At 31.7% G+C, this 25750-nt stretch overlaps 2 protein-coding genes, 1 long non-coding RNA gene and 1 other non-coding gene across 5 annotated transcripts in view; 2 read left to right on the plus strand and 2 right to left on the minus strand.

Annotated features, from left to right (window-relative positions):
- cutlet (chromosome transmission fidelity protein 18 homolog) lies at positions 1-15724 on the plus strand. 2 transcript variants are annotated; one of them, XM_036358740.2, is made up of 15 exons: positions 1-156; positions 214-396; positions 458-1191; positions 1250-1470; positions 1529-1893; positions 1958-2189; positions 2251-2367; positions 2437-2539; positions 2627-2769; positions 2832-3066; positions 10613-10788; positions 13260-13393; positions 13901-14130; positions 14780-14843; positions 15433-15724. In XM_036358740.2, exons 2-15 carry the CDS (start codon positions 306-308, stop codon positions 15531-15533), a joined length of 2946 nt encoding a protein of 981 aa, XP_036214633.2. In that variant the 5' UTR covers positions 1-156; positions 214-305; the 3' UTR covers positions 15534-15724. The 2 variants fall into 2 exon arrangements, with proteins under 2 accessions (XP_036214633.2, XP_036214632.2); XM_036358739.2 differs by having other exon boundaries at positions 2-396.
- On the minus strand, positions 2388-2982 carry LOC138856373 (uncharacterized). Its single transcript, XR_011395607.1, has 2 exons — positions 2864-2982; positions 2388-2778 (listed from the first exon to the last, which is right to left on the minus strand). It is a non-coding gene; the product is annotated as an uncharacterized lncRNA (long non-coding RNA).
- Positions 15635-25750, minus strand: part of LOC106620025 (uncharacterized) — a 16056-nt gene continuing 5940 nt past the window's right edge. Inside the window, exon 3 of the transcript XR_011395608.1 lies at positions 15635-16421. This is a non-coding gene — a transcript (uncharacterized protein). The remainder of the gene's footprint in view (positions 16422-25750) is intronic.
- On the plus strand, positions 19627-21653 carry LOC106620027 (kunitz-type serine protease inhibitor B1). The gene is made up of 2 exons (XM_014238403.3): positions 19627-19935; positions 21326-21653. The coding sequence occupies exons 1-2, from the start codon at positions 19854-19856 to the stop codon at positions 21535-21537; spliced, it is 294 nt and encodes a 97-aa protein (XP_014093878.1). The 5' UTR covers positions 19627-19853; the 3' UTR covers positions 21538-21653.

The raw sequence follows: 25750 nt of genomic DNA on the forward strand, positions 1-25750 counted from the left end.
TTTGCTGCCAAAATGTAAACAGATTCGGAAGCACTGACAGGCACAGATGTATTTGGCGCCATTCTTAACAGTTTATTTACAATTGACCACTTGCAAAAAATATTTGATTTGGAAAAGACAAAAATTTCGAGTGGGGAAACGTAACTGTAATTAATGGTATTTTTTGCATACTGTTTTTGCTTTTCGAGGTAATTTGATCGCCTAATTTTTTAGCGGCGTCATTGACTGGTGTTTCATTTGGTGGTTTTATTTGACCGCAAATACAGCTGTTTTTGCAATAACTGAGTGTTTACTATAAAGTTAAAATGGATCAGTATCCCGACGAGGACGAAGAATTTGAACTCCGTTACCAGGAGGAATTGGAAATGTTGGACGATTTGCCTCCTGAAGGCGGTGGTAGGTTTTAAAAACAAATATATAAAAAATGCAATTCCGTTATTTTACCCCTTTATTTCAGAGGTTTTAGTGCCTAACAACACTACCATCAACCATAATAATACTATTGATTCCGTTAATGCAATCGACACTATTGATTCACCACACCTTTCACAAATCTCCAAAATTGGGGTTAGCACAAGTGGCGTTGTGAATAGAAGACTCTTCGGAACTCCTAGCGGACCACATCAACGCATATCTTCGACTCCGCTTGCCACTAATAAGCAGCATGCTGCTTTAGCACCAATAGAAGAGGTAGTTGCTTTAACGCCATTGCCAGAATGTGAATCGTTGGAGGAAGTCAACGAGCCTGCATTGGAATTGCAAGGAATGGGTCTGCGAAATAAACGACGGCTGGAACGTGATCTCTTCGGTGACATAGATGATTTATTTCAAAATGAAACTTACGAAGATCCAATTGCAAAGAAAGCACGCACCGAAGAAGAACGTGATTTAGAAATGATTGAAAAAATTATAGAAACGCGCCGGCGTTTGCAAGAAAATAATAAGGCTGTACGGAAGGATGATCTTTCACGTTTAAAGGCATTGCATGCATTTAAAATGCGCAATTTATCATATACTGTACCTCAGTGGCCATTCCAAGTGTTGCAAAGGGGAGATCACGAACGCGTTTTCGTACGTTTTCATTCAGAAGATTATGAGAATCGTGCGTTGGAGGATGTGCGTGCCTTGTCGCAGTACGATGGCTTACTGGGCGAGAACAAACAACGTATATGGGCAGAGGCAAATGATATTGTGCGTAAAATGTTTGAAATTTTGCAGAAAAATGGAAAAATTCATATTTGTTTTGCAGGTTTTGAAACGCGCTAGTACTCCATCACAACAACAACAAGAGCTTGTACAACAACAAGCTACGGCAGTGTCCGCTGCAAGTGAGCAAGAATCAAGTCAAGACGAACAATTGTGGGTGGAAAAATATAAACCACGGAAATACATTGATCTGCTGTCAGATGAGGCGACGAATCGAAGTTTGTTGTATTGGCTGAAAATGTGGGACAAAATGGTGTTTGGCAGGTGAGGTGTGAAAATAACTAAATGAATAAGTTTTCTAACTACTCCATATTGTTTTAAGGGAATTCAAAAAGAAAGAAGAGCACAGTGTCAATAGTAACAACAACAATTTAAATACGTTTAACAAACGTACTGGGAAGTTTGAATCGAATGGCGGTTGGCGGAAAAGAAAATTTCAATCTATGTTGGATACTAATTTAGATGAACATGGGCGTCCGATGCAAAAAGTTGCCTTACTTTGCGGACCGCCCGGTCTGGGTAAAACTACGCTCGCACACACAATTGCAAGACATGCTGGATATGCTGTGAGAGAAATAAATGCTTCCGACGATCGCAGTCCCGACGCTTTTAAGCAAGCGCTGGAGAGTGGAACACAAATGTCATCGGTACTAAACGAAGATCGACGTCCAAATTGTATTGTGCTGGGTGTGTGTACTTCTTTTTTTTTTCTCCCCCTAAATAGGCTATAATAATACAAAATTAATTATAGATGAAATCGATGGTGCGCCACGTCAATCAATTGAATTTCTTGTCAAATTCGTAAGCGACAATGTGATAAACAAAGTTCGAGCGAAAGGTAAAGGCAAACCAGAGCGTAATCTCTTGAAACGTCCAATCATTTGTATATGTAATGATATATACGAACCAGCGTTGAGACCGTTGCGACAAATCGCCTTTGTTGTAACATTTCCACCCATCGAAACCACGAGATTAACGGAAAGGTAAGCACTTTTAATCAGTCATGTGAAACAAATTAACTACAAACTTTTTTGCTTTTCTTAGGTTACTTCAGTTAGCGCAAAGAGAACGTCTAAAAACTGATTTTAGTGCATTGTATGCCATGTCGGAGAAGTCAGGGAATGATGTACGTTGCTGCATTTCAACATTGCAGTTTTTCAAGTAAACAACAAAAAATTGCGTATTCTTTATATACATGTGTACATATTTGTTATATTTAAAATTTACTAGTGCTCAGAAGAAAGCGTTGACACTGCAAGATGTGCTTAATGCCAACTTGGGGCAAAAGGATCGTCAACAAGGCCTGTTCGATGTTTGGGGTGCAGTTTTTAGGGTACTTGATAAAATATTTTTTCGATAGTATAAAAAGCTATATTGTTTGTATGTATATACTTGTATATATATATTTTTTAATTTTTAGATACAACGTCCCCGCAAGCAGTTGCAGAAATCCAAACTCAATGACAATACGGATGATGTTGAAATCACTATGACAGATATGTCGACTAGTACACGTGTGAGAAACGTGTTGGAAGTGGTGCATGGCGGCGGTGATTACGAACGGTAATAAGCCTATAAAATGATAAAGTAAAGTAAAAATTAAAAAAATATTTATTATCTTTCAGTCTTACACAAGGCGTGTTTGAAAATTACTTACATCAGAAAATGCCTGATCCCAATTTGACTGCAGTTGTAGAGGCAACAAAATGGTTTAGCTTCAGCGATACAGTTCAGCATCAAATAAATCATCTACAAAATTATACCGTCTACCCTTATTTGCAATTTGGATTTGCGGCATGGCACTTGATGTTTGCAACACTCGCATGGCCAAAAATAAATTTTCCAAGCAAAGGTTTCGAGGTAAGTGAGAGTAGTAAAAGCTCGGAAATGTCTTGGATGAACAATTCCGCACTTGCATCTATCGATGCCTTAAATAAGAATTCGAATTGGATTATCAGAACATTGATTTAGTATTTGTTTACTTTCAAGAATTTACTGCTCTTGAAATTGTTGCTTAATACGACATAAAAATAGTGATCATATAGTGAATGTGTTGAACTATTTATTCATAAAAAATATAATCTCTTAACGATAACAGGGAACGCAAAAATTCCAAAAAGTTCAATTGCAGAGGCAAAGCTAACAAACAGTGAGAATTTTTTTCAACAATATGCTAAGTGAAATTGTGAGTAAGTGAAATTATGTAATCATAATGGTTGTAAATAGCAGACATATAGTCTCAATAGTATAAGGAAATTAAAGATATAGACAAAAATTTATAATTTTTGGAGCAACACTTCACACCTGCTCATTAATATTGTTACAACAACAACATAAAGTGGGGATACGGTGGAAACCCAATAGGATTCAACAAAGGAAGAGCCATTACGATTGTTAAATTGCAAACTTTTTCTGATCAAGTGTGGCAATTTTGTACAAAAAATATATGGAATAAAAATGTGATAATCAGATTTTTGATATCTGCCATACATTCTGAGCGAACGGAAGCAAATGCTTGCATGGAAAACTTTTTCATTGCTCTTGTAAGGAACCATTTGTATTTGTAAAGCGTATTTTAGCTTCGTTGCAACTGAAGTTGACGTTATTTCTTGTTTTGATTTTTTTTTTTTTGAAAAAATATTTGTTTCATTAATTTATGCAAAAAATTAAAATATCTATTGTATAAATTTCACTTGTCAAGCTTGGATGGTGATTAGTAAGAGAATATTAGTCTGCTACAAAAGCCAAAAAAAAGCAAACAAGTGTTAAAATAACTCTGCAATAGACAGCAAATGGATTCTGCTGATGGCTTTTGTTGCTGGAGAGTTGGTTAATGCATTAATGAAGACGTTTGATTGATTTGTGTGGTCTGTTTTTAGTTGTTGTTGGTTTAGCGAGGTTGTGAGAAAGATCGTGTTAAATTTCATCGTCGTCATCTCAAGGGGTTTCCAAGAAAAGAGCTGCTTTCTGTCTTTTTCTCTATTTTTCTCTCTGTTTTAAGAGTTCTAAAGCTTCTCCAAGCTTGAAATATTTTGTTTTCTTGTGCGATATCAATTTGTGTTTGAGAGTTTTTATGATTTTTTAAAGTTTGGGAAAGATATTCATAGAGGCATATTGGCGAGGTAACAGTTTTTGTTTTGATATAAATCTGGGTTCGGTTCGATTCTGTAAACCCGACTGTCATTGGGTTATCTTTTTTTTGCTTCTTGTAAATACAAAAAACGAGTTGAAATCGATGAAGTTTGCTCTTAAATCTCGTCATCTCAGCAAATTGTGGATTTTGTGGAGCTGCTCGTTAATGACAAATGTTTATAAGTGTTTAGGTACGAAATATAGTGCCGTAAACGCTCTCACACATACATTTAAATATGCATTTAATGACACAGCTTTTGCTTTCGGTTGTTGTTCTCGACATTATGCATGACCGTTCCCACGACAGTCGGGTCTAAGTAACCGGAACGGACCCGGATTTTTATCCGGCCAAGGACTGTCAACTCAGCAACATTCCTCGAAATTACTTCAGTAATGTTTTCTGCCGCTACAGCAACAACAACATCATACATGCAATATTTGCGTTTAGGTTCTTTGCATATTGTTTTAGTTATTATTTCTATATTTAGAATAACTAAAGTTTCTATCATTCCATTGTTTTAATATATTGTATATTCAGCTGTTTCTTATGTGTTAAACGGGAATTTGTGGTTAAATTCAAAACCATTTTTGACATAACTAAACAAAATTTTCCACATAAGTTGAACATTTTCGCACGAAATTTTGAACATTTGACACTAAATGTTAAATTTTAAAATTTTCAAACGAAATTTTAGTATTTTCACAAAAATTTTAATATTTTCAAACAAATCTAAATTGAATAAATTTGAATATTTTCAATCAAAATTTGAACGTTTTCAAAAAAAAATTTGAACATTTGCACAAAAAATTTGAACGTTTTCAAACCAAATTTAAACATGTTTACAAAATTTTTTAACATTTTCACAAAAACTTTAACGTTTTCACAAAAAAATTAAAAAATTTGGATATTTTCACAAAAATTTTAACATTTCCAAACATACTTTGAACATTTTCAATCAAAATGTGAACATTTTTACATTAAAAAATTTTAAACAAAATTTGATAATTTTCACAAAAATTGAAAATTAAAAAAAAAATTCGAAGATTTTCAAACAAAATTTAAACATTTTCACACAAAATGTGAACATTTTTGCAGTAAATGTTCGTGGAAGCATACAAAATAATTCACTTTTAATGCATTGAAGATATTGCAAATGAGCTTTCGCACATACCAAAATCTTTTTTAAAACAAAATTTTACTCCAAAATCACACGATCTTCACCAACTTTTTTTAAAAGCTTAATATATTTAAAACTTGCTTGCCTAAGGTTTGCTGCTTGACTGCGATGTAAGTTGTTATTTCTTGTATTATAACAATATAAGTTTATAAATAACTTTCTTTTGTTGAGTTTTCGATAATCCAGATTTGTACAGCCTTGAACCTGGTTTTTTAAATTTTGCTTTGTTATCCTTAAACTTTCTCGGAATAGATTTGTTAAATCATGTTACTTTTCATATTTAAGCGATAATGTAATACAACTTGTATCACCACAAGTCCAGCGCTACATTTTTGTATACCCCGAACGAATTGTACAAGGGTTTCCACACACGTTTTTTTTTTTTTTAATTTATTAATTTAAAAACTTTTGATATACCAGTTGTACGAACTTTCCGACTACAATCGTGTCCAGTCGACATGTGCTTAGAAATTATGTAATGTTCTCGATCATAAAACTAGACAAAGTCGAAACTATTATGTAAAATGTCATTATCTGTCAATAGTGTAGACTTTTCACCGGGGTCTACATCCCTAAACCTCTGACATTGAATTTTGACAGTTTTCAACACTTGTGCTGAAAGAAGAAATAGGCGTGATATTTCTTAAATTTATGCACGAAATCACACATACCTGTCGTAAAAGTGTAAAACTTTATAAACATGACAAACTTTGCATGCATAAATAGAAAACTTTGAAAGTTTTAGTAATTTATTAACTATAAATTAAGCATTATGTATCGAGTTATACGTTACGTTCAACGTCAGGAACTGTGCACGCAAAAACCAAAGTTCTCTAATACTGTTAAAATGAGGCTAGATTTTGTACAGAAACAGAGAACGATACCTTTAGTGCATTGGATTTTCGAACATGAAATACACGAGCAAACATGTGACATTATGGAGATCGATCGGTGTTTGGACATAATCAAATATATAAAGGTTGAAGTGCGTCGCATGACATTTAGACAATACCAGCGTAGAACACAACAGCTGGACAAAATGATATTGATCATGTCAAAGTTATGTTTGAGAAAGAAAGTAGCGCTGAGACATTTCAGAATGTTTTAGACGTTTTAGAGTGTAGAGCGGAAAGCGTTCGAAAACTGTATTGAATACAGATGCAAATATTATATCAAATATAATAGGTCTTTAGTTATTTATGTTATTTATTACTGTATTTTTTATTGCTACTGCTATTAGAAATGAAGGAAAAAAGAAAAAAATATTCAGAAAAATCATATCTAGCATTTTTTTTTTTGTTAATTATTATTTGAAACTTTTTAATCATTTGAAAAGTTCGTTAGAGTCCACGACGCGTTGGCGAAGACACTTGTTTAATTGCAGTCGCGAGCGCATTTAACTCTTCTCAGCTTCTTCTTGCAGCAGTTCAGCTGATCGCAGAAGATAAGGTAGAAATCAGTTAACTATAAGTAAAATCAAAAAATTAGTAATTCAAAAGTAGTAATTCATTAAGATAATTACTTACATTTGCGATTACATTCAATATGAGCAGAAATAAGTTTGAAGAAGTGTTTGGAACCTCCAAACACCTCGATCGATCTCAACAAAATTTATCTTAATTATAAATTAATTAATGAACAGTTTTTAAATTGATATATATATATATACATATATGTATATAATATTAACACTATACGGAAAAATCGATTAGAGAGTGAATCGATAAATAAAAAAGTAATTTCTCCCATTTTTCGAAGCCTACAAAATCGAAATATATGCGTTCGAGTTTCGAAATTGAGAACATAATACATTTTAGTATAAATTTGTAATTAATTATAGCAGATAAGTAAAGAAAAAAGTACAACTAGCGTCATCATTTTCGCTTATTTCAATTATGTACAATATTTTTCGGTCACAGCACGGCCTTTGGCTAGTACTTCTTTGTAATATATATTTTTTTTAATATTTTCGAAAATTCGAACTTTGAAATTTAAGCATTTGTGTAGCGCTTGATTACGAGATTCCTTCGGCCAGTATTTCTTTGTAATATATATTTATTTTAATATCTTTGAAAATTCGAACTTAGAAATTTCAGCATTGCTTATAAATTTTCACTCGTGAATTTTAACATCTCTGAATTTATAGATTTTCAATTTATAGAAATGTTGAACTACTGACTTTTTGTGCAATAATGATGTCAGGATCCAGTTTTAATGACCTTTGACTTGACTTTATATTAAAACACCGCCTATTTAAAAATGACATTATTTAGAACCAAATCTAACAAAACAAACGGAACAAAAAAACTGCGCTTGCTAGACTATAGTTCATAAAAGGTCTTTTGACTTTATTGGCTTTGTTGTTAGTTTAAACGAATTGCATTCGGCATTCCGAAAATATTTGTATGTTGTTGTAATTATTCAAGTTGTTTTTGTTGATGTTGATTTTGGTAATCTCACTCTTTTAGTAGGTGTTTAGAGAGTAAATATTTATGCTTTGCGGCATTCCACAAAAAGTTACGTGTACGCAGTGGAAACTATTCGATGTTTGAACCAACGGACCACTGCAGGCTGTTAAATCAAAAATATATTATGTGGTTTAACATTTTATCATTAAATTTATCGATAATTGAAAACTAACAATGATCAATATTTAATCTAATTGTTATCGAAAAAGATCGATATATAAATTATTAGCATTCGTTTAAAATTAGCTTGCGATAAAATGTGGTATTTCATAACGGTCTTTTTTTTTATATATTTTGGAAATTTGCAATTGACCATTTTTTTTTAATTTTTGATTTTTTTATTAAATACTTTGTTATTAGATTTATTCATAATTTTTTGAGCTAACAGCTATCAATACTCATAGCAATTGTTCTCGATAAATATAGGTATAACAATTTTAGTACTGACTTGTTTTCCATAAATTTTTGTTGTTCAATAGCGATAATTTCTAAGTTTTTTTCTAGTATTTTTTGCAGTTGTTTTCGATAATTTTTTTTTGTAGAATTTAAAAAATTGCTAGCTAAAAGTTATCGTTATGCATTGCAGTTGTTATCGATAGCGATATTTTTAAGTTTTTTCTAGAATTTAAAAATTTGTTAGCTAAAAGTTATCGTTATTGATAGCAGTTGTTATCCAAAAAATAACAATATATCGATTATTAGTATTGGGTTATTTTCGATAAATGTTTGCTATTTTACGCCGCTAATTTTTAGATGTTTTCTAGAAATTAAAAAAAATTAGCTAGCCCAAAAGCTATCGTTATTTATTGCAGATGTTATCAACAAGTATCGGCACAAATCGGTTATTAGTCTTGAATGGGTCTTCGTGTGTTTTAGTTATTTCGTACTATAATTTCTTTTAAAAATATTAGTCGATTTTAATTTTTTTCAGAATTTTTGTTTTTTAATTTTATTTTAATTTTTTTTATTTAAAAAAAAACAATATTTTTCGATTTTAATTTTTTTCAGAATTTTTGTTTTTTTAATTTTATTTTTTATTTAAAAAAAAAAATATTTTTCGATTTTAATTTTATTTATTTTTTTTTTATTTAAAAAAAAATATTTTTTTATAGATATATATATAAAAAAATTTTTTTTTTAAATTTTTTTTCCGTAATAGACCATCAAAACAAAATCGGTTGTCATTTAATACTTTTGTGACATTTTGATAGGATTTTATCATTTTTTAATGCAACTCAAGTGTTGAATCTGGGCTTTATCGTATCAAATGATTGTAAAAATTTTTAATTGAAATTAAATAGTGAAAAGATTTTCATTAGAAATCTTTTGGATTAGCTTAAGATCGACTAAAACCATGTATCGATGTATACATACATATGTATGTATGTTTTTGTCGTAAATATCCCATAGCTGTGCAATCTACTTACAGCCATTAACAAGCTGCAGGACGCCATGAATTATGCAAACTTCATTACGCTTTACTGAGTTGTTATTGTTGCTTTTTTTTTTTTTGTTATCAAATATTACCATACTCGACAAGCAGGTCAGACATTGCATACTTTTTCTAAAGGAGATTGAATCAAATTGTTGTTGTTTGTTTATTTTTGCTAAGCACCGCAGTTAAAACGCCTTTGAATGCTTTGCAGCAGCGAATAATCCGGCAATCAGGAAATAAGTAATTTTTATTATACACTCTAAATGCAATCACCAGATTAATGATGGTCTTGAGTGGAGTGGAGAAGTCGAGAAGCTGCAGCTAAGATGAATTGGTTGAATTTTGTTTGCACGGTGGTGTAGCCTTAAGGCAAAACATAGGCACACAGTCGCTTTGCCAATCCTTTCCACTCAAAGGATGCAAGCAGAAAATTATGTGGAGAAAAAAATGCAAAAATTGCGAAAATGAAATGAATAAGTGCAACAACAAGCATTTAACCTTTTATCTGGCCAATTGTGCCGGTGCATTTGTTTACACCGCTTTTGTATGGACCATGCGCTTTAGAAATGCAAAAGTGTTTGAAGCTTATGACTTAATTCCATATTCATGCAGTGAATGCAAATAAGCACACACACACACACACACACACACATTTGTGCCTACTTTGAAAAGTGTCACTCCTCACCACTCACCTGTTTATGTAGTTTTATGTGTGTATGTGTATGTGTGCGTTTATGTGTGTGTTTGTGTGTCCGTTGCTACTACGGCTTGCTGTTGCTGCCTTATTAACTGCCCATAAGTAGGCGTTTAGCTGCGTTTACCCAGCACTCTTCAGCTTAGACGGCATCATTCTCGTGTCTCTTTATGCCACATGCGTACATCAGCCACATAAGTATGTAAATAAAAAATGTATTTGGCAATTAACAAAATTGCGCCAACTGCGCCACCGCAATTTCGCAATGCTCGCTCCATTATATGCTAAGGCATTTTTGTGCTTGAGCCTACTTTAAATTGCACTTTGTGGTCGCTATTAATTTTTCTCTTTTATACTCGCTTATAAATACATCACTGCTGAACTTTGCGCTCTTTTCTCTTACATAACTCTTTTACTTTTTGTACCTGCATATATAGAATTTCTGTTTCTTTTTCTTTTTTTATATTTATATTTTTCTTTCTTTGTTGTTTATTTACAGTTCAGACAGAAGAGCACCATACAAAGCAACATTTTTCAAGCTTTCCGCAAGGGTATCACTACGGGTATGAATGGTCTCGGACAGGGTCATGCCATTCTGGTGGATACTGTGCCGTTGCTTAAGCGCATTTTGTCACCACAATTTCGTTCGGTGGCTGTGCAATTGCTGTCTCAAAGGTGAGCGTATACATCCATACCTACATACATACATATGTACATATGTAACTCCATACAAAAAAAAATATCACAGCCGGGCGTGTAGACTATTGCTGTCACTTTTAGATTTGTTTATTTTATTTAAATTTTATTTAATTGCTTATTTTTTAAATTTTTTACTAACAATTTTTTTTTTAAATTTTAACTAATTTTTTTTTGTTTTGATTAATTGATATAAATTTAGATAAAATTAAAATTTTTGTTTTTTAATTTAAATACATTTTTTTTAATTTTAATAAATTTTTTCAGAATAATTATAATTAATTTTTATATAATATAATAACTTTTTTTTAATTTTTATATAAGAATCCTTTTTTTAAGTTTCATATAATTTTTTTTTATTTTTAACTAATTTTTTTTTTTGTTTTGATTACTTATATTTTTTAGCTTTAATTAATTAATAAAAATTTAGATAAAATTAAAATTTTTTATTTTAATGAATTAAGAATTAATTATTATTAATTTTTAATAATTTGTTTGGTTTTGTATTTAATTATGTTACTTTTTTTTAATTTTTGTTTGATATATTTTTTTTTTAATTTTTTTTTATATATATTTTTTTAAATTTTTTTTGATATATTTTTTTTAATATTTAATATTAGGTTTTTTTATTTAATGTTTTTATTTAATTATATTCATTTTTAATGATAGGTTTTTTTTTATCTTTTATTAACTAGTTTTTTTTTTGTTTCGATTACTTATTTTTTTAAGTTTTAATTAATTAATATAAATTTAGATAAAATTAAATTTTTTTAATTTTAATACATTTTTTCAGAATTATTTAATATTATTTTTTTATAATTTGTTAATTTTTTTTATTTAACTATATTAATTTATATTTAATATTTTTTTTTATTTAATTTTATATAATATTTTTTTTTTAATATTATATAATATTTTGTTTTTTAATATTATATAATATTTTTTTTTAATTTTATATAATATTTTTTTTTAATTTTATATAATATTTTTTTTTTAATTTTTATACTCTCGCAACCTGTTGCTACAGAGTATAATAGTTTTGTTCACCTAACGGTTGTTTGTATCACCTAAAACTAATCGAGTTAGATATAGGGTTATATATATATAAATGATCAGGATGAAGAGACGAGTTGAAATCCGGGTGACTGTCTGTCCGTCCGTCCGTCTGTCCGTCCGTCTGTCCGTCTGTCCGTCCGTCCGTGCAAGCTCTAACTTGAGTAAAAATTGAGATATCTTTATGAAACTTGGTAGACATGTTTCATGGTACCGTGAGACGGTTGGTATTGCAGATGGGCGTAATCGGACCACTGCCACGCCCACAAAACGCCATTAATCAAAAACAAATAACTTGCCATAACTAAGCTCCGCAATAAGATACAAGAATGTTATTTGGTACACAGGATCACATTAGGGAGGGGCATCTGCAGTTAAAATTTTTTTTAAAAAAGTGGGCGTGGTCCCGCCTCTAATAGGTTTAATGTGCATATCTCCTAAACCGCTAATGCTATAATAACAAAATTCACTGGAAGCAAATATTTTTAGCACTTCTATTGACGGTGTGAAAATAGTTGAAATCGGGTGGCAACTCCGCCCACTCCCCATATAACGGTACTGTTAAAAACTACTAAAAGCGCGATAAATCAAGCACTAAACACGCCAGAGTCATTAAATTTTATCTCTGGGATGGTATGAGATGACTTTATAGGAACCGCGTTCAAAATTAGACAGTGGGCGTGGCACAGCCCACTTTTAGGTGAAAACCCATATCTTGAGATCTGTTTAACCGATTTCAACCAAATTCGGTGCATAACGTTCTTTTCATGTTTCTATGTCACAGTGCAAAAATGGGCGAAATCGGACTACAACCACGCCTACTTTCCATATAACACCATTTTAAATTCCATCTGATTATTTCACTTTCCACTATGCAAATCAGGCAACAATGACTGTATCGGGATAAAACTTTGCGTGAATAATGCGATTAAAGTATGCCACCTTGTGGCCAAAAATTGTCTAAATCGAACCAAAACTGTTTAAGCCCCTAAGTACTAAATATGTGGACCCCAGTGCCTATAGTTGACCTTCTACCGAAAATATCAGCCAATCCACAAAGAAATCTCAAACGAGTATACTATTTGACTTTGCGAGAGTATAAAATGTTCGGTTACATCCGAACTTAGCCCTTCCTTACTTGTTATATATATATTTTTTTTATTTTTTGTTTTACTTACTTATTTTTTTTTAATTTTAAATAATTAATATAATTTATTGTTTAAATTTTAGTTGCTTAATTTTTTTAGAATTATTGTTAATTTTTTATAAATAAATAATTTTATTTTTAAATTTCATTTTATTATTGTTTTTTTTTTATTTGTTATTTTATTAATTAATTAAATCTTAAAAATTAATTATACTTTTTTTAATTTTTAATACATTTTTTCTGTTTTCAGAGAACGCGATGATCTCTATCACACCGTCACCGTTATGGCCGATCTTGGTTTGACCTATACGCAAGTAAAGGCAGCAGAAGGTTCCTATGTGTATCAGATGGAGCCCGATTTAGATGCTTTGGCGCAGTTCCCAGGTAATTTAGATTGCACCTTTCGCTCTTTATCTATTTTGCCACTTCCTTTGCGTATTTATAAAATATTTTTAGTTTCGAAATTGTTTTTGTTTGTAGAAATAAAGGCAAAACGAACGGACCAACGCCGCGCTACTAGATAATAATACTTTACATAGAACTTTTCAAATACTGCTCAGAAGCATAACTTTTGTTTTTGTTTTTGGTCGGTTATATCGTTCAACTCCAATTTATGTTGATACGAAATCCTTTTGTAGATTTTTTTTTGTTTTCGTTCGTAACACACTTTTTGGAAATTTTTTATTTATTCCAAAATATGAAAATCTCGACCCTAAAAAGCTATAAATTTCATAGAAAGTACAAGAAAATTACCAAATTGCCATTAATTAAACTAAAACTGAGCTAACTCTAAAATTTTTTAAAAAGTTACTGTTCAAAAAGTTTTAAACTAAAGAAATTATAAAAAATTTATTAAAATTATTTTTCATATCAATTTCCATTACTCCACAGGCTATCCTGGCATCGCATTGAACTACTTCAGCCGACAGTTGGTGGCACGTGAGGTGGAACTGGAGCGCATAAGACGCTCCACGCCGCGTTTAGGCGCTGAAACAAGTGGCAAGTCCGCCAACTATAACCCCACAGCAGCTGCTAAGAACGCCACGAAAAATCTACCAAATCATCTGCAACGTCTAAAGGCCAAGCAAATCGAAAATAAAAATGCAAATGCCAAGAAAGACGTAAGTAACGCACCAAAAGCTAATATTCAGTCAAGTAGAGTCAAGCGAAGTACCTCGTAGATATGTAGATGTAATAACACGCCGCATTTCGGTTATTATCTTCAGCGTTCTACTCGTATTTTGTATGCATAACCGAAAAGTGCGCAGACTTTCCATTCCTTCTATGTAGTAGCAGTAGGGTATAAAGCTGAAATTGCGGAGCGAGTCGTTCATTAAGGCGCAATTCAGCTTAACATTTGCATGTCAAATGGGTTGCATGACCGTGTTGCAAAGGCGTGTGTAGTCGAATGCATTTTGTATGCAATATGCCAATTTGTTGGTGGGGAACTACTTAGATTATTGAAGCATATATGTATGTATGTATGCATGTAAAGTGGTTGCAAATTTGACAGAAGATAGATTTACATACGTTAGAAGATAGTGCTGCCTTGTTGGCCTGATATTAATCCAAGTCCATTTATATTACGTAGACACGACTCTCGTGAGAACGGAAAGCCACTAAGCTAAACTAAGGTTAGTGATTTCGGAGAGAAAGCTTTGGGGAAATAAAAAAAAAATCACTTATCAAATCAGCTGAATATGTTTTGCCCAAAATATTGCTAAATATTTATATACATATTCAATAGTTTGATTTGTTATGTTATTCCAGGTGATTTCGAAGGATTTCTTTGGCCGCATACAGCACCGAACAGTCGGAGGACCACGCGAAGTTTGTAAGTTTTGCAATATGCTGTAGTATATAGTTTTCTTGTATAGCTTATATTCTCGTTCTTGCTAATGCTAAGTTCCTTTGTGGCTATTTTCCAAAATGTTTTTGTTTTTTGAGTTATCTTTGCTTATTTTGGAAAATCTAATTATTTTTAGTAAAAAAAAAAGATTTTTTTGTTAAAAAGTTTAAAAATATTTTTACTAGAAAACTAGCCTCAGCTAAGTAAAAATGCATTTTCTGCAACAGTGTAAACTCAAAAAATAATAATTTTCATTTATCTAAATTGCAACCAACAAATTTCAAATATTTTTAATTTCGCCAAAATATATTTTTTAATTGTCCTATTCACGAAAAATTTAAGTATTAATATTGAAAGAAAAAATTTAACTTTTTTAATAATAAATTGTGTATTTTTCTAGAATTAAGTTGTCAAATATTAATTTTAATTTTATATATTTTCCATTTTTTAAGTTTATTTTTATTTAATTTTTTAAATTATTTACTTTATTTCATTTGTTCCCTTTTTACTTACTTGCTAATTTATTTATTTAAATTCTAATAATTCGAATTATTATTTATGTTCTCTATTCCAGGTAAAACCGATGCAATTGTCAAAAGTCCCATTTGGTATCGCTACAAGGAGGGTTTCAATAACGCCGTGCGCAAGGATATACACATGCACGAGCTGCTGTAGCGGCTGCTGCCGGCGGCAGTCACTGCTATTAACTGTATAATTTAAAATAAACTTATTTACCATAAACTAAATTATATGTAAAATAACAATTTTTTTTATAATTTTAATTTTAATTTTACCATTGTAAACCATATACAAGATTTTTAACAAAAAACATAAATAATAAATAGGTTGTATGTGTGTATGTGTTATCGCTAAGCGTTTTTATTAAAAATACAATAAATTTTACAATTAAAAAAACGAAAAAAATGCGTATTTTTTTTGTAAAATTCTTTAAAATGTCAAGAAAATGCGTTTCTTTGCATGTGATGTCCATCTGATGTGATATCATATCCAATCGAAGTGATGTGATGTCCATGTGAGGATATCCTATTCAAACGATGTGACGTAATGTACTTGTGATGTGATATATTGTAAACGTGACGTGATGTCATGCCAACACATCATGTGACATGAGCCTGTCACGTGATCATCAGTTGATTACGTCACTCGTGACATTGTCGGATTTTTACCAAAATCGAAAATTTCCGATTTGCACCAGGCGCCCATGAACGACAGCAAGTGGCCGTCGCCGCTCAGCGGAAGTTAAAAGTGCACAATATGCCGCATGTTGCCAGTTTTCGTTGCATACTTTCAGGCGCCGGATGTTTCAACTGTTTAGTATTACAATTGCATAGGTTACAAAACTGTTCACGCTTGTTTATCAAAAGACGGTACAAAACTCATTGTGTTTGGTTTATTTTAAAATATTTTTTGCCTTTTTATTTCAGAAATCAGTGAAATATATAAATATTTGTGTAAATTAAGTTCAAATATGGATTTACAAGCATGTGCATTATTAATTTAGAAAGTTATAGTAAATATTGTTGATGATTGTAGTAATTGCTTCTGAAATGATAAAGAAAAATAGATAAAACTTGTATTATTTCGAATTTTACTTGTTTTGAATAATCGAAAATGCTTATAAAAGTTTAGTAAACCGAATTTAAACACGTTTATACAAATATATAAATTTTTTAACACGAATATGCTTTATTAAAAGTTTATACAAATTTGAGCAATTCTTTTTATAAAAATTGTTTCTGCTCTTTATTGCTGGCAGCTTGTTTGCTGGAGAAGGTTTACCATATGTAAGAAAAAACAATAAAAACATTTAAAGAGATTATCACTTGTCAAAAATTGTAAGACAAGATTATAAGGTTTATTCTTCAATGCATTTTTGTTTTGTGCTTCAATTAAAGAATAAGCTGGCACGTGGTTGCCACTTTTATAAAATCTAAATATGTATTAATGCTTTATGCATTAAGTTTGTATTAACACATAAATTAAAAATAATATTAATAATAATTTTAATGAAAAAAAAATTAGAAAAGTAAATATCATATAATTTATTTTATAGCATTGCCAGATATGTCGAAATATAGGATTTTTAACGTGTCTCTAAAGGTTGAGATAAAACTTTGATATATTTAGCGGAACTACAAAAAACGATTCATAGAGGGGGTACCTGCCCAACAACTATGTTAAACCTGGTATTTGCGCTTGAACGAAATCATATTGCTTGAGATGGTTTGCATATTATATAATAATTATTTTTTATAAAAAAAAATTTAAGGTTTCTATCTATCGTATAAACGTAAAATTATATGTTTATTAGGGTGGAGCGAAAAATAAAAAATTTTGTTTTTGCTCAGAATTAGTGTAAAATTTGTAGATTACAAAAAAAGAAAATTTTTGGAAAAAAAAATTTTTTTTTCACATCTAGAGGAGGCTTACTCACTTTTAAAGTAAATTTCGAGTTAACATTTCTTTAATAAGTGTTCTAAAAGCTGTGGAGAGTTCTCTTTCTGGTCATTTAAAAGTTATCAACTTAAAGTTTTAAAACAAGTTTAAACAACAACATGCTTTTCTTAAGCGTTAAAATAAAATTTGAGTCAAAGGCTGTCAAATTCGGTAATTTTAATATAAATGTGAAGAGTTTAAACAAAAAAAATTTTTTTTTTTTTGTCCAAAAAAATTTTAACTCGAAATTTAATTTAACAGTGAGTGGGCCTCTAGATGTTTACAAACACTTTTTTTTCAAAAAATTTTCTTTTTTTATAATCTACAAATTTAACCCACAGGCTAAGCAAAAAAAAATTCAATTATTATTTTATTTATAGATTTAGTTTTTTAGTTATTTATGTTTCAATTAAATAATAGAACATAGAGTATAAATATTTAAAAAAATTTCGCAATAAATAAAATAATAATACTAAAAAATGATTTTTTTTTTAAACGGTAAATTACTTAAGAGAGAGAATTTAGAAGGCTGTAACTCAAAAACAATTTTAAATATTAATTTTAAATTTTTTGCCATGGAATTATGCAAAAAAAAAATTTAAAAAAATGGTTATTAGTATTATTTGACACTGAATTTTATTATTATTGATTTATTTTTTTTTATTTATATACGAAAAATTCTAAGATTTAAAGGGAAAACAAAAAAATAAGTAGTAATCTTCGTGACAATATTTGGCAACTCGCTACACGCAATACAAACACTCACACACATACATACATACAAACAAACAAATAAACATATACAAGTGTATGGAAGCTGATAGTAATTGTCGGAGAGCATAATGATTATAAGCAAGGCTATGCTTTATCATTAACAGTATGTATGTATGTATTTATGTGTGAATATGCAAATACACATACAAGTATATGTATGTAATATAATAATAAAATGTACGTAGCTAACGAATTAAATGGCAAGCTGCTGCGCGTTTCAAGCCTTTGACTTTCCTCAACAGCCTTATCAGTACATACATACATATACCATATATATGTTGATGGTATATTATAAATTCATATGTTGAATGAATAAAAATGAATTTGAACTTACCATCGAACGCTTTGACTTGTGAAGAAGTGTCTACTTTTATATTAAAAATTTGTCTATGTTGTGTCACTGTGCGATCTTGCGTGGATAGTAGGGTACTTAATCAACACCTTAGCAGACTGACCTGACTGGTTAACTTTTGCTATAAAATCGGTCGTAAACTTTTACTCTGTGTTCTATGTCAAGAAGTGGGTGAGCTTCTCCTACTTGTACAACTAGAAGTCTGAGATCTGACCAATGGAAGTTCAAGATCAGTTTAAGCCTCTTGGCCTAATACTGAATAAGAAAAAAAATTGGTTTATTGTCCCCCACAGCAGTGCTGCCTTCATATCGTACCCGGTTTTATATCCAGCCGAGGGCAATTAACTCGCAGACATACACCGAGAACTCCGGTTATTGTTATACGTGGTGATAGGTGAGATTAGAGAAATAAGAGATAAATACTTAATCCCAGTATTATATATAGGCCTACTACAAGTATGTAAGGCTAAAGGGTCAAGACGAAATAAGTTTGATTCTCAAACCCTGTTAAGGGTCGTCAAACCTCATATTCCGATTTCGTTTAGAAAAAACCGCTCTATAAAATTTTCTTACTTGATATTCAGAATCACAGTTGTTAAAGACTGTAAGACTGTCAAATTGAAGCTCCACAAACATAACAAAATAGGATAAGCGCCAACGTGGCTTTTAGTTCGAAACTTTGAGCTTAAGCGCAAGTATTAAACAATACCTTAAAGTCTCCCAGTAGGCCTTTGGTGAACCACCATTGAGGTAACTCTAGGACTATTGGAGCAACAGATTCAGCGAACGGTCTTAGATCGTTGCAATCACTAGTATTGAAAAATATTAAATGAAGAGCAGTTCTAGTTCGGGCATACCCTATCCAAATAATGCAAGCATTTGAACTACCTTTATTAAATTTTCGTTAAAAGTAAAATGATCAACTGTCAAACAAAAAATAACTGACATATATCGGTAAATATTTGACAGAGGACCAATCACAGGCAGGTTTTGACAGTTCTAACTGTCACTGTCATATTAAAGCTCTGACAATATGTGGAGCAACCCTTGCAAAGTCGGCGCCACACGCTCAATGTTCTTACTATATTATAATATTTATGCGTTATTGTTGTATTAATTCTTATAAATTGCTTTTATTATTATTAAACATAGTTTGCAGCAGCACTGTCGTCATCTCAGAGAGGCGCTGAGCGCAAAGCGGTGTATTGATCTCAGCCGTCAATTGCGATAGTGCAAGTGCCACTACCCGCCGTCGCTGCCTTCGTTACTCGTCGACGAATTCCGGACGCAGTAGCGGCTCTACAAGTAACTTGCGGCATTGTTGGGTTGTGTTCGTTGAATGTGACTAGAGTCGAGTCGCGGCGGGTGTTGAATACCTACATATTACTATATATAATTTTGTGATCGTTGCAATGGAATTGCGTCGCCTTGTTTTGCTTGGCATTTTGCTGCTGTTTGTGAGCGCTGTGGCGGCTAGAACGCGCGGACGGCCAAGTGAGTAGAAATATGTACTTGTATTTGAAAAGGTATTTGGTAATAACTTAAGTACATGTATATATATTCATATATATGTGTGTATGAGTGAAACTCGATGAAAAATGGGCGTGATTAGAGTATATAACAACAAAAATAAAATAAATTAAAATAAGAAGCAATTTACACTATTTCCGCTCGAGAGTTGCTATTTCCCGGATGAAAACTGTATTAAGCGTTAGATCAAGCGTGTTCTTTTAGAGTCAATAGTTTCTAGCTGTCAAAGTTCGTACATGTGTTTGACATTTATGTTCCGACTACTTTGGCAAATTACCATAAAAATTTACTTCCAAAGCTCGTCTTCCACGTAATAAACTTACAGATCACTTTGCTTTTTGGAACGAATAGTCCTGAAAGTAATCTTTACACACTCTTACAGCTGACTTTGGATATATCAGCGTTCAGATATTTTTATACCTTTGCGAGCTCGTAAATTATCAAAATTACCATATTTTGTGATCGAACAGTACTGAATATACTCTTTAGACTCTCTTAAGTCCAGAAAATGTTAATCACTGTTGAGGTTTGCATGTCGATGCTTTCAAAAGGGAAGATGGCGCCACTGTTACTGTCAACAGAGATTTTTACAGTTAAGCGATTTTAGACTTTTTGGCTTCGGTAGTTAATATCAATCTTCTAAGTCCATTCAAACAATGAGACAAGTCTTACAGCGTTCAAAGCCATCACTTTATTGTCACGATTTTTTGGGGACCATAATAAATCAATAAATCTGTCTATAAGTTGGCCACCTAGGTCAGGTAATTTGTAGTAATTAATTATTACTACTTTTTGCGAGCGAATTAGAAGTTCAAAGTCTATGCTGAGGAACTCGAAGTTCAAGGTTTAAGCTGAAAGAACTCGGAGTTCAAGATTTAAGCTTAAAGAACACGGAGTTGAAGGTCTATGCTGAGGAACCAACTACAGGCTGGCTATCAGAAAAAGTGGAAAAAAGTTAGCTCAACAACACAATCTCCATCAAAGACTAGGTCAGTGTGACCACAATATTCTGCAAACAATAAATAACATAAAAATCACATTTACTGCCGGTACAATATTTTCTTAATACCGTTTCTCATTTGCTGTCAACCACAAATGCGGTTGATTGTGTTATCAATAATGGCTCATTATTTTATTATATTGAATGTGGTGTGCACAAGCCCATACCCTGTACACTTTTCTATTTTTGCATTTTTTTTTTTTAATTACTAAATAAGCTTAATTAAATTATTCATTATTTTTTATATAGAAAAGATAACGATTTTGGTGATGACGGAATATTTCGTTATGTTCTTATGAAATCAAGTACACTCAGTGTACCCAATTAAATTTCGTTTGTTTTCTCTCGTCACAGACATTTGCCTGCAGCCGCCGCCAAGGTCGGAAGGTGTTTGCACTATCGAAATCGAAGGTTTCTACTTTGATTCGCGCACCAACGACTGTCAAATGTATGTGCTGGGTGGCTGTCATACTATACCGGGGCAGAGTTTCGGTTCGCGACAGGATTGCTTAGACACATGTGTGCATATGACAAGACGTCTACAGGATTTACGCTACAACGAGTGAGCCAAGCGACGTGCGAGATTAGCGATGAGCCAAAGGAACGACATATAAAGACGCCTTATAAGTGTTCTATATAAGATTTGCGAATTTATATAATAAATATGTTTATGAGTAGAAAATATTGAAAGGAATTAATAAATAAGGAAGATAAGAAAAAGTTGCGGCGGTGCCAAATTATATAGGAGTATGATATAACACACTAAAGCATTTTTGTTTCAAAACCCCTAATGTTAATATAATAACTTGTAAATCATTTACTACGAATATTTGAGAGTGAGTGAGTGAAGGATCGTGGCTGGTTGCACGTTGTCTATTTTGCAATTTTTAGAGATCAGTGCAATCTCTTCACCAGTTATTGATTTCGCTGTCAAGTCCTTATTCTAAATTTGGAGTGATGTATGTACCATATTATTTTCTACCGCAATTTCTAGTACACTCGAAAAGCAATTATAATTTTTAGTGGCTTTAAATGAAATCTCTATATCAATCAAGGTTTACACAAGCGTAGTAGGTTAGGTTAATTACAACAAGTCTAGCTGAGATAATAAAATTTAGCTAAAGATGAATTCTTCCTCAACTACAGCGGCATCTATCAAACATGAATATAATTGATATAATAATCATAACCAATATCCCATAATTGAATTTCTATTAGGTAACCGGAAAATACCCGATATAGGTAACCGGAAAACACCCGATTTGGGTAGCCGAAAAATACCCGCAAATAAAAAACGTTGCTATTCAAGAATAGAGAGAGAAGTAATTTGTAAAATCGCCGTTAAACCGCCCTAAAATATGCAATAATAATTTTAAAATTTCACTCTCTTTTTAAATAAAACACGAGACTATTTTTGTGTGCCTATTTTGATGAGTATTTGTACCTTCGCCAAACACGAAACCGAAGAATATTCAACAGAATCGACCACATAATAGAATATAGAAATTTCAAATACATGCAAAGGGTTAATGCAAGTAGAGGCTTCAAATTGTTTTAAATAAAAGTCTAATTAAATTAAATTTATATTGTGAATATACATATGTTAATGTATACGTAAAGATTTTTATATAATATAAATTTATTTCAACTATAAGAATATGAGTATATTACAAGGGTACAAACTTACGAACTTACATATACATGTATATACCATAAAAAATTTAATATTTAAATGTACTTGATCCATATTAAAAATGGAGTATGCATCTATATATGTGCACATAAGTTTGTGCAAGAGCGTCCATAGTCCAATACGATTAAATTTTGCATTGTCATAATGATCTTATAAACCAAAATGGAAGAAATTTCGCACTTAAAGGCATGTTGAGAGAAAACAGAGAACTACTTTTGTTTTATTGAGACTCGGGTAGGCTCACAAGAACGGCTTTACAAGGAAAACACCAAAAGTTGAGAGGACTTAGGTAGGAGTGGCTGTCTTACGACACAGGGCTTAGAGCCTTGTTTCATAAAGTTGGGTGAAAGGGAAAACTCCAACTGACATAAATACCCAAACAGCTTTATGAGCGTAACATCGCCGGCAACAGACTCACGAGGACTAAGGACACCTGAGCTGTTGTTAAGCTATGCGGCAAGGTAATTGAAAATATATGATATATAGTCTGATCTTCTGTGTTTAAATAGTGTAAGCTCGTTTGCAAGAATAAGCATAGAGAAAATTGTACTCTCAATTATGTTGCATAAAATCATTTTATGATGATAATGCTGTGCAGAAAGTTTTCCTCTAAAACACTTGACGAAAACGAATTTATATTTTTCTCTTTTACTACGAAGTCCAGAGAAACTATAAACCACTATTTTTGCACTAGAAAATAGCCCTAAAGCATCTGAAATTCGGTTTGATAAAGCACATAAATCAAAATCAAAAAATAATATAGTAAGTCTTGCAAGCCTTAGGTCCTTTTTTGGAGTATGACGAATCGAACAAACAACTAGTATAAAAGAAAGCAAATGGTATAATGAATTAAGAAATCTTTATCAAATAGTTATACCAGTTTAGTGTGCTATTCAATACTCCTTTGTACGGAATTTAATGAGATAATTTTGTTGCTCCTTTCACACGCCAATTTTTATATAAGAGTTATACATATATCAGTTTTCAGCCGAGCTTCTGTGTTATGGGGTTCTTTTGAATGACTATGGAGTGGTTAATAGAATTTTATATACACTTTTGTCTTATTAGAAATACTTCTAACCGTCTGCTGAGGTAAAAAGCTTTCATAGAAAGATCAATGCAATTTTAATTATTTTTTCGTCCTAGATTAGGAACAATAATACAAATAAGAGATCTTAGCAATTTTAAATTTACGTTATTAGGGCCAATGACCGGCCGAGTTGACGCTGAGCGTGCAAAATACTTAGCAATACGACGAAATACTCAAGCTATTGGGTAGCGGTTTCTAACAGTCAATATATGCTTTGCCCCAATATTTTACTTAGAACCTTAGCAAGCTGTAAAGTCAGAAGAACCAAAATAACACATTTTATGTGTTCTAATTAGCGCCTACGCAATATGAAAAGAATATTTTATTCGCCATAATGAACAGAGTATTGACATTTTATATTTATATTTAATCACTAAAAGTTATTGCATTGGTCGTTACGGTGGCATGGCTTCGGCTTCCGTAAGCAACGCTCCAACGTTCAACCGCCTTACACGTGAATGTGTACGTGCGACGCGCGTAGAAATATGGATTTCACGTGATTCGCTTTTGAAACTCTTTGAAAGGCTACTGGTGCGTCGTGTGTATGTGTGGGTAAACGAAGCGAGCTTGCTGCTGATAAGCCTTGTAACAATGTATGATGTTAGCGGCAACTAAATATAAAGCTATCTTACAACGCCTCTTTCCAGTAATCAGAGGCATAGCAATAATATGAAATCATAGTAATTAGTTTATAAACACAACTGACAGCATCTGCAGACGATGTAAATATGTAGGTATGTATGTGCACCTCGCATAAACATGAACTGTAGTACGCCGCCGATAGCGTCACAATCAACGGAACACAATCATTTCCACCCATTGATAACTGTAACACAAATCGCACGTCAGCAAGTGGACTAATTGCGTCGCGAATTGTCTGCGAAATCGTTAAAAAAAAAATAAGAAAAAAAAATAATAATTGAATGAAAAAAACAAAAAAAAAATTTAAATAAAAAAAATTAAAAAAAATATTAGGAAAAATTTAAAAAAAAAGAAAAAAAGTTAAGGGAAAAGTTTTGGAAAAATTAGAAAAAAATTAAAAAAAATTTTGTTTTAAAATTGTTCGAAAGTCGACTCGAGTGAGGTCACACGCACATCCTTTACAATTACTAGCCATAGCATAGCATAAGCATTTCAAAAAAGTAAACAGAGAAAATCTTAGCTGGTTGCGAAACCGCTGAGCAAGTAGTAAGCAGTGAATGCCGGCAAGAACCAGTTCCGACATGCCAAACAAAGCTTACGTATTGCGTCTCCTCTTAGCTGTCAATATGTAGCTCATATGTATGTACATACATACATTCATAATTATGTACAGTTCATTATTTCATTAGTTGATAATTAACATTAAATGTGCTTATCACTGCTCATTGCTTATAGGTTTCTTTTTTTTTAATTTTTTTAATTTTTTTTTATTTACTTCTGTTGCGCCACTTCGCTTGCTTTGTTCTAGAGTTATCAGCGCTTGGCGTGTATGCATCACACCAGCATCGATTAAGCCATCAATACCATAGTAGCTGGAAAATAAAAGGACGTTTTGCTTTGCAAATGTGTATGTAGTAAAATTTTACTAAAACACCAAGTAGGAAATTAAATTTAATTGATGGAGACATTTTAATTATTTCACTAAAAACATTTTTTCAAGCTGAGACAACAACCTGCCATCACTAACAATACAAAGAAACCAAAAACAGAGTTGCCAATTTTAGGAAATTTGGTGGATTTCTAGTCAATACATATATGTTATAGAATAATATTATATTATATAATGGAGTAGTACTCACAGTTTACTCAACCAAGTTCTGAATCAATATTTTTTTACTTTTTACTACTCACATTTCTTAATTACATATGTTATATTATATATAACGTTAAAGAAAAAATGCTTGAAAACTTAGTCTTGTTGCTGTATATCACTCATAAGTATGAAATAGAAGCAGAAATCTCTGACTCTGAGGCTTACCTATTAGCTAGCCATTTTGCCTTAAAACCTCTCCTT

This window comes from Bactrocera oleae, chromosome 3, assembly GCF_042242935.1.
Source record: "Bactrocera oleae isolate idBacOlea1 chromosome 3, idBacOlea1, whole genome shotgun sequence".
Lineage (NCBI taxonomy): Eukaryota > Metazoa > Arthropoda > Insecta > Diptera > Tephritidae > Bactrocera > Bactrocera oleae.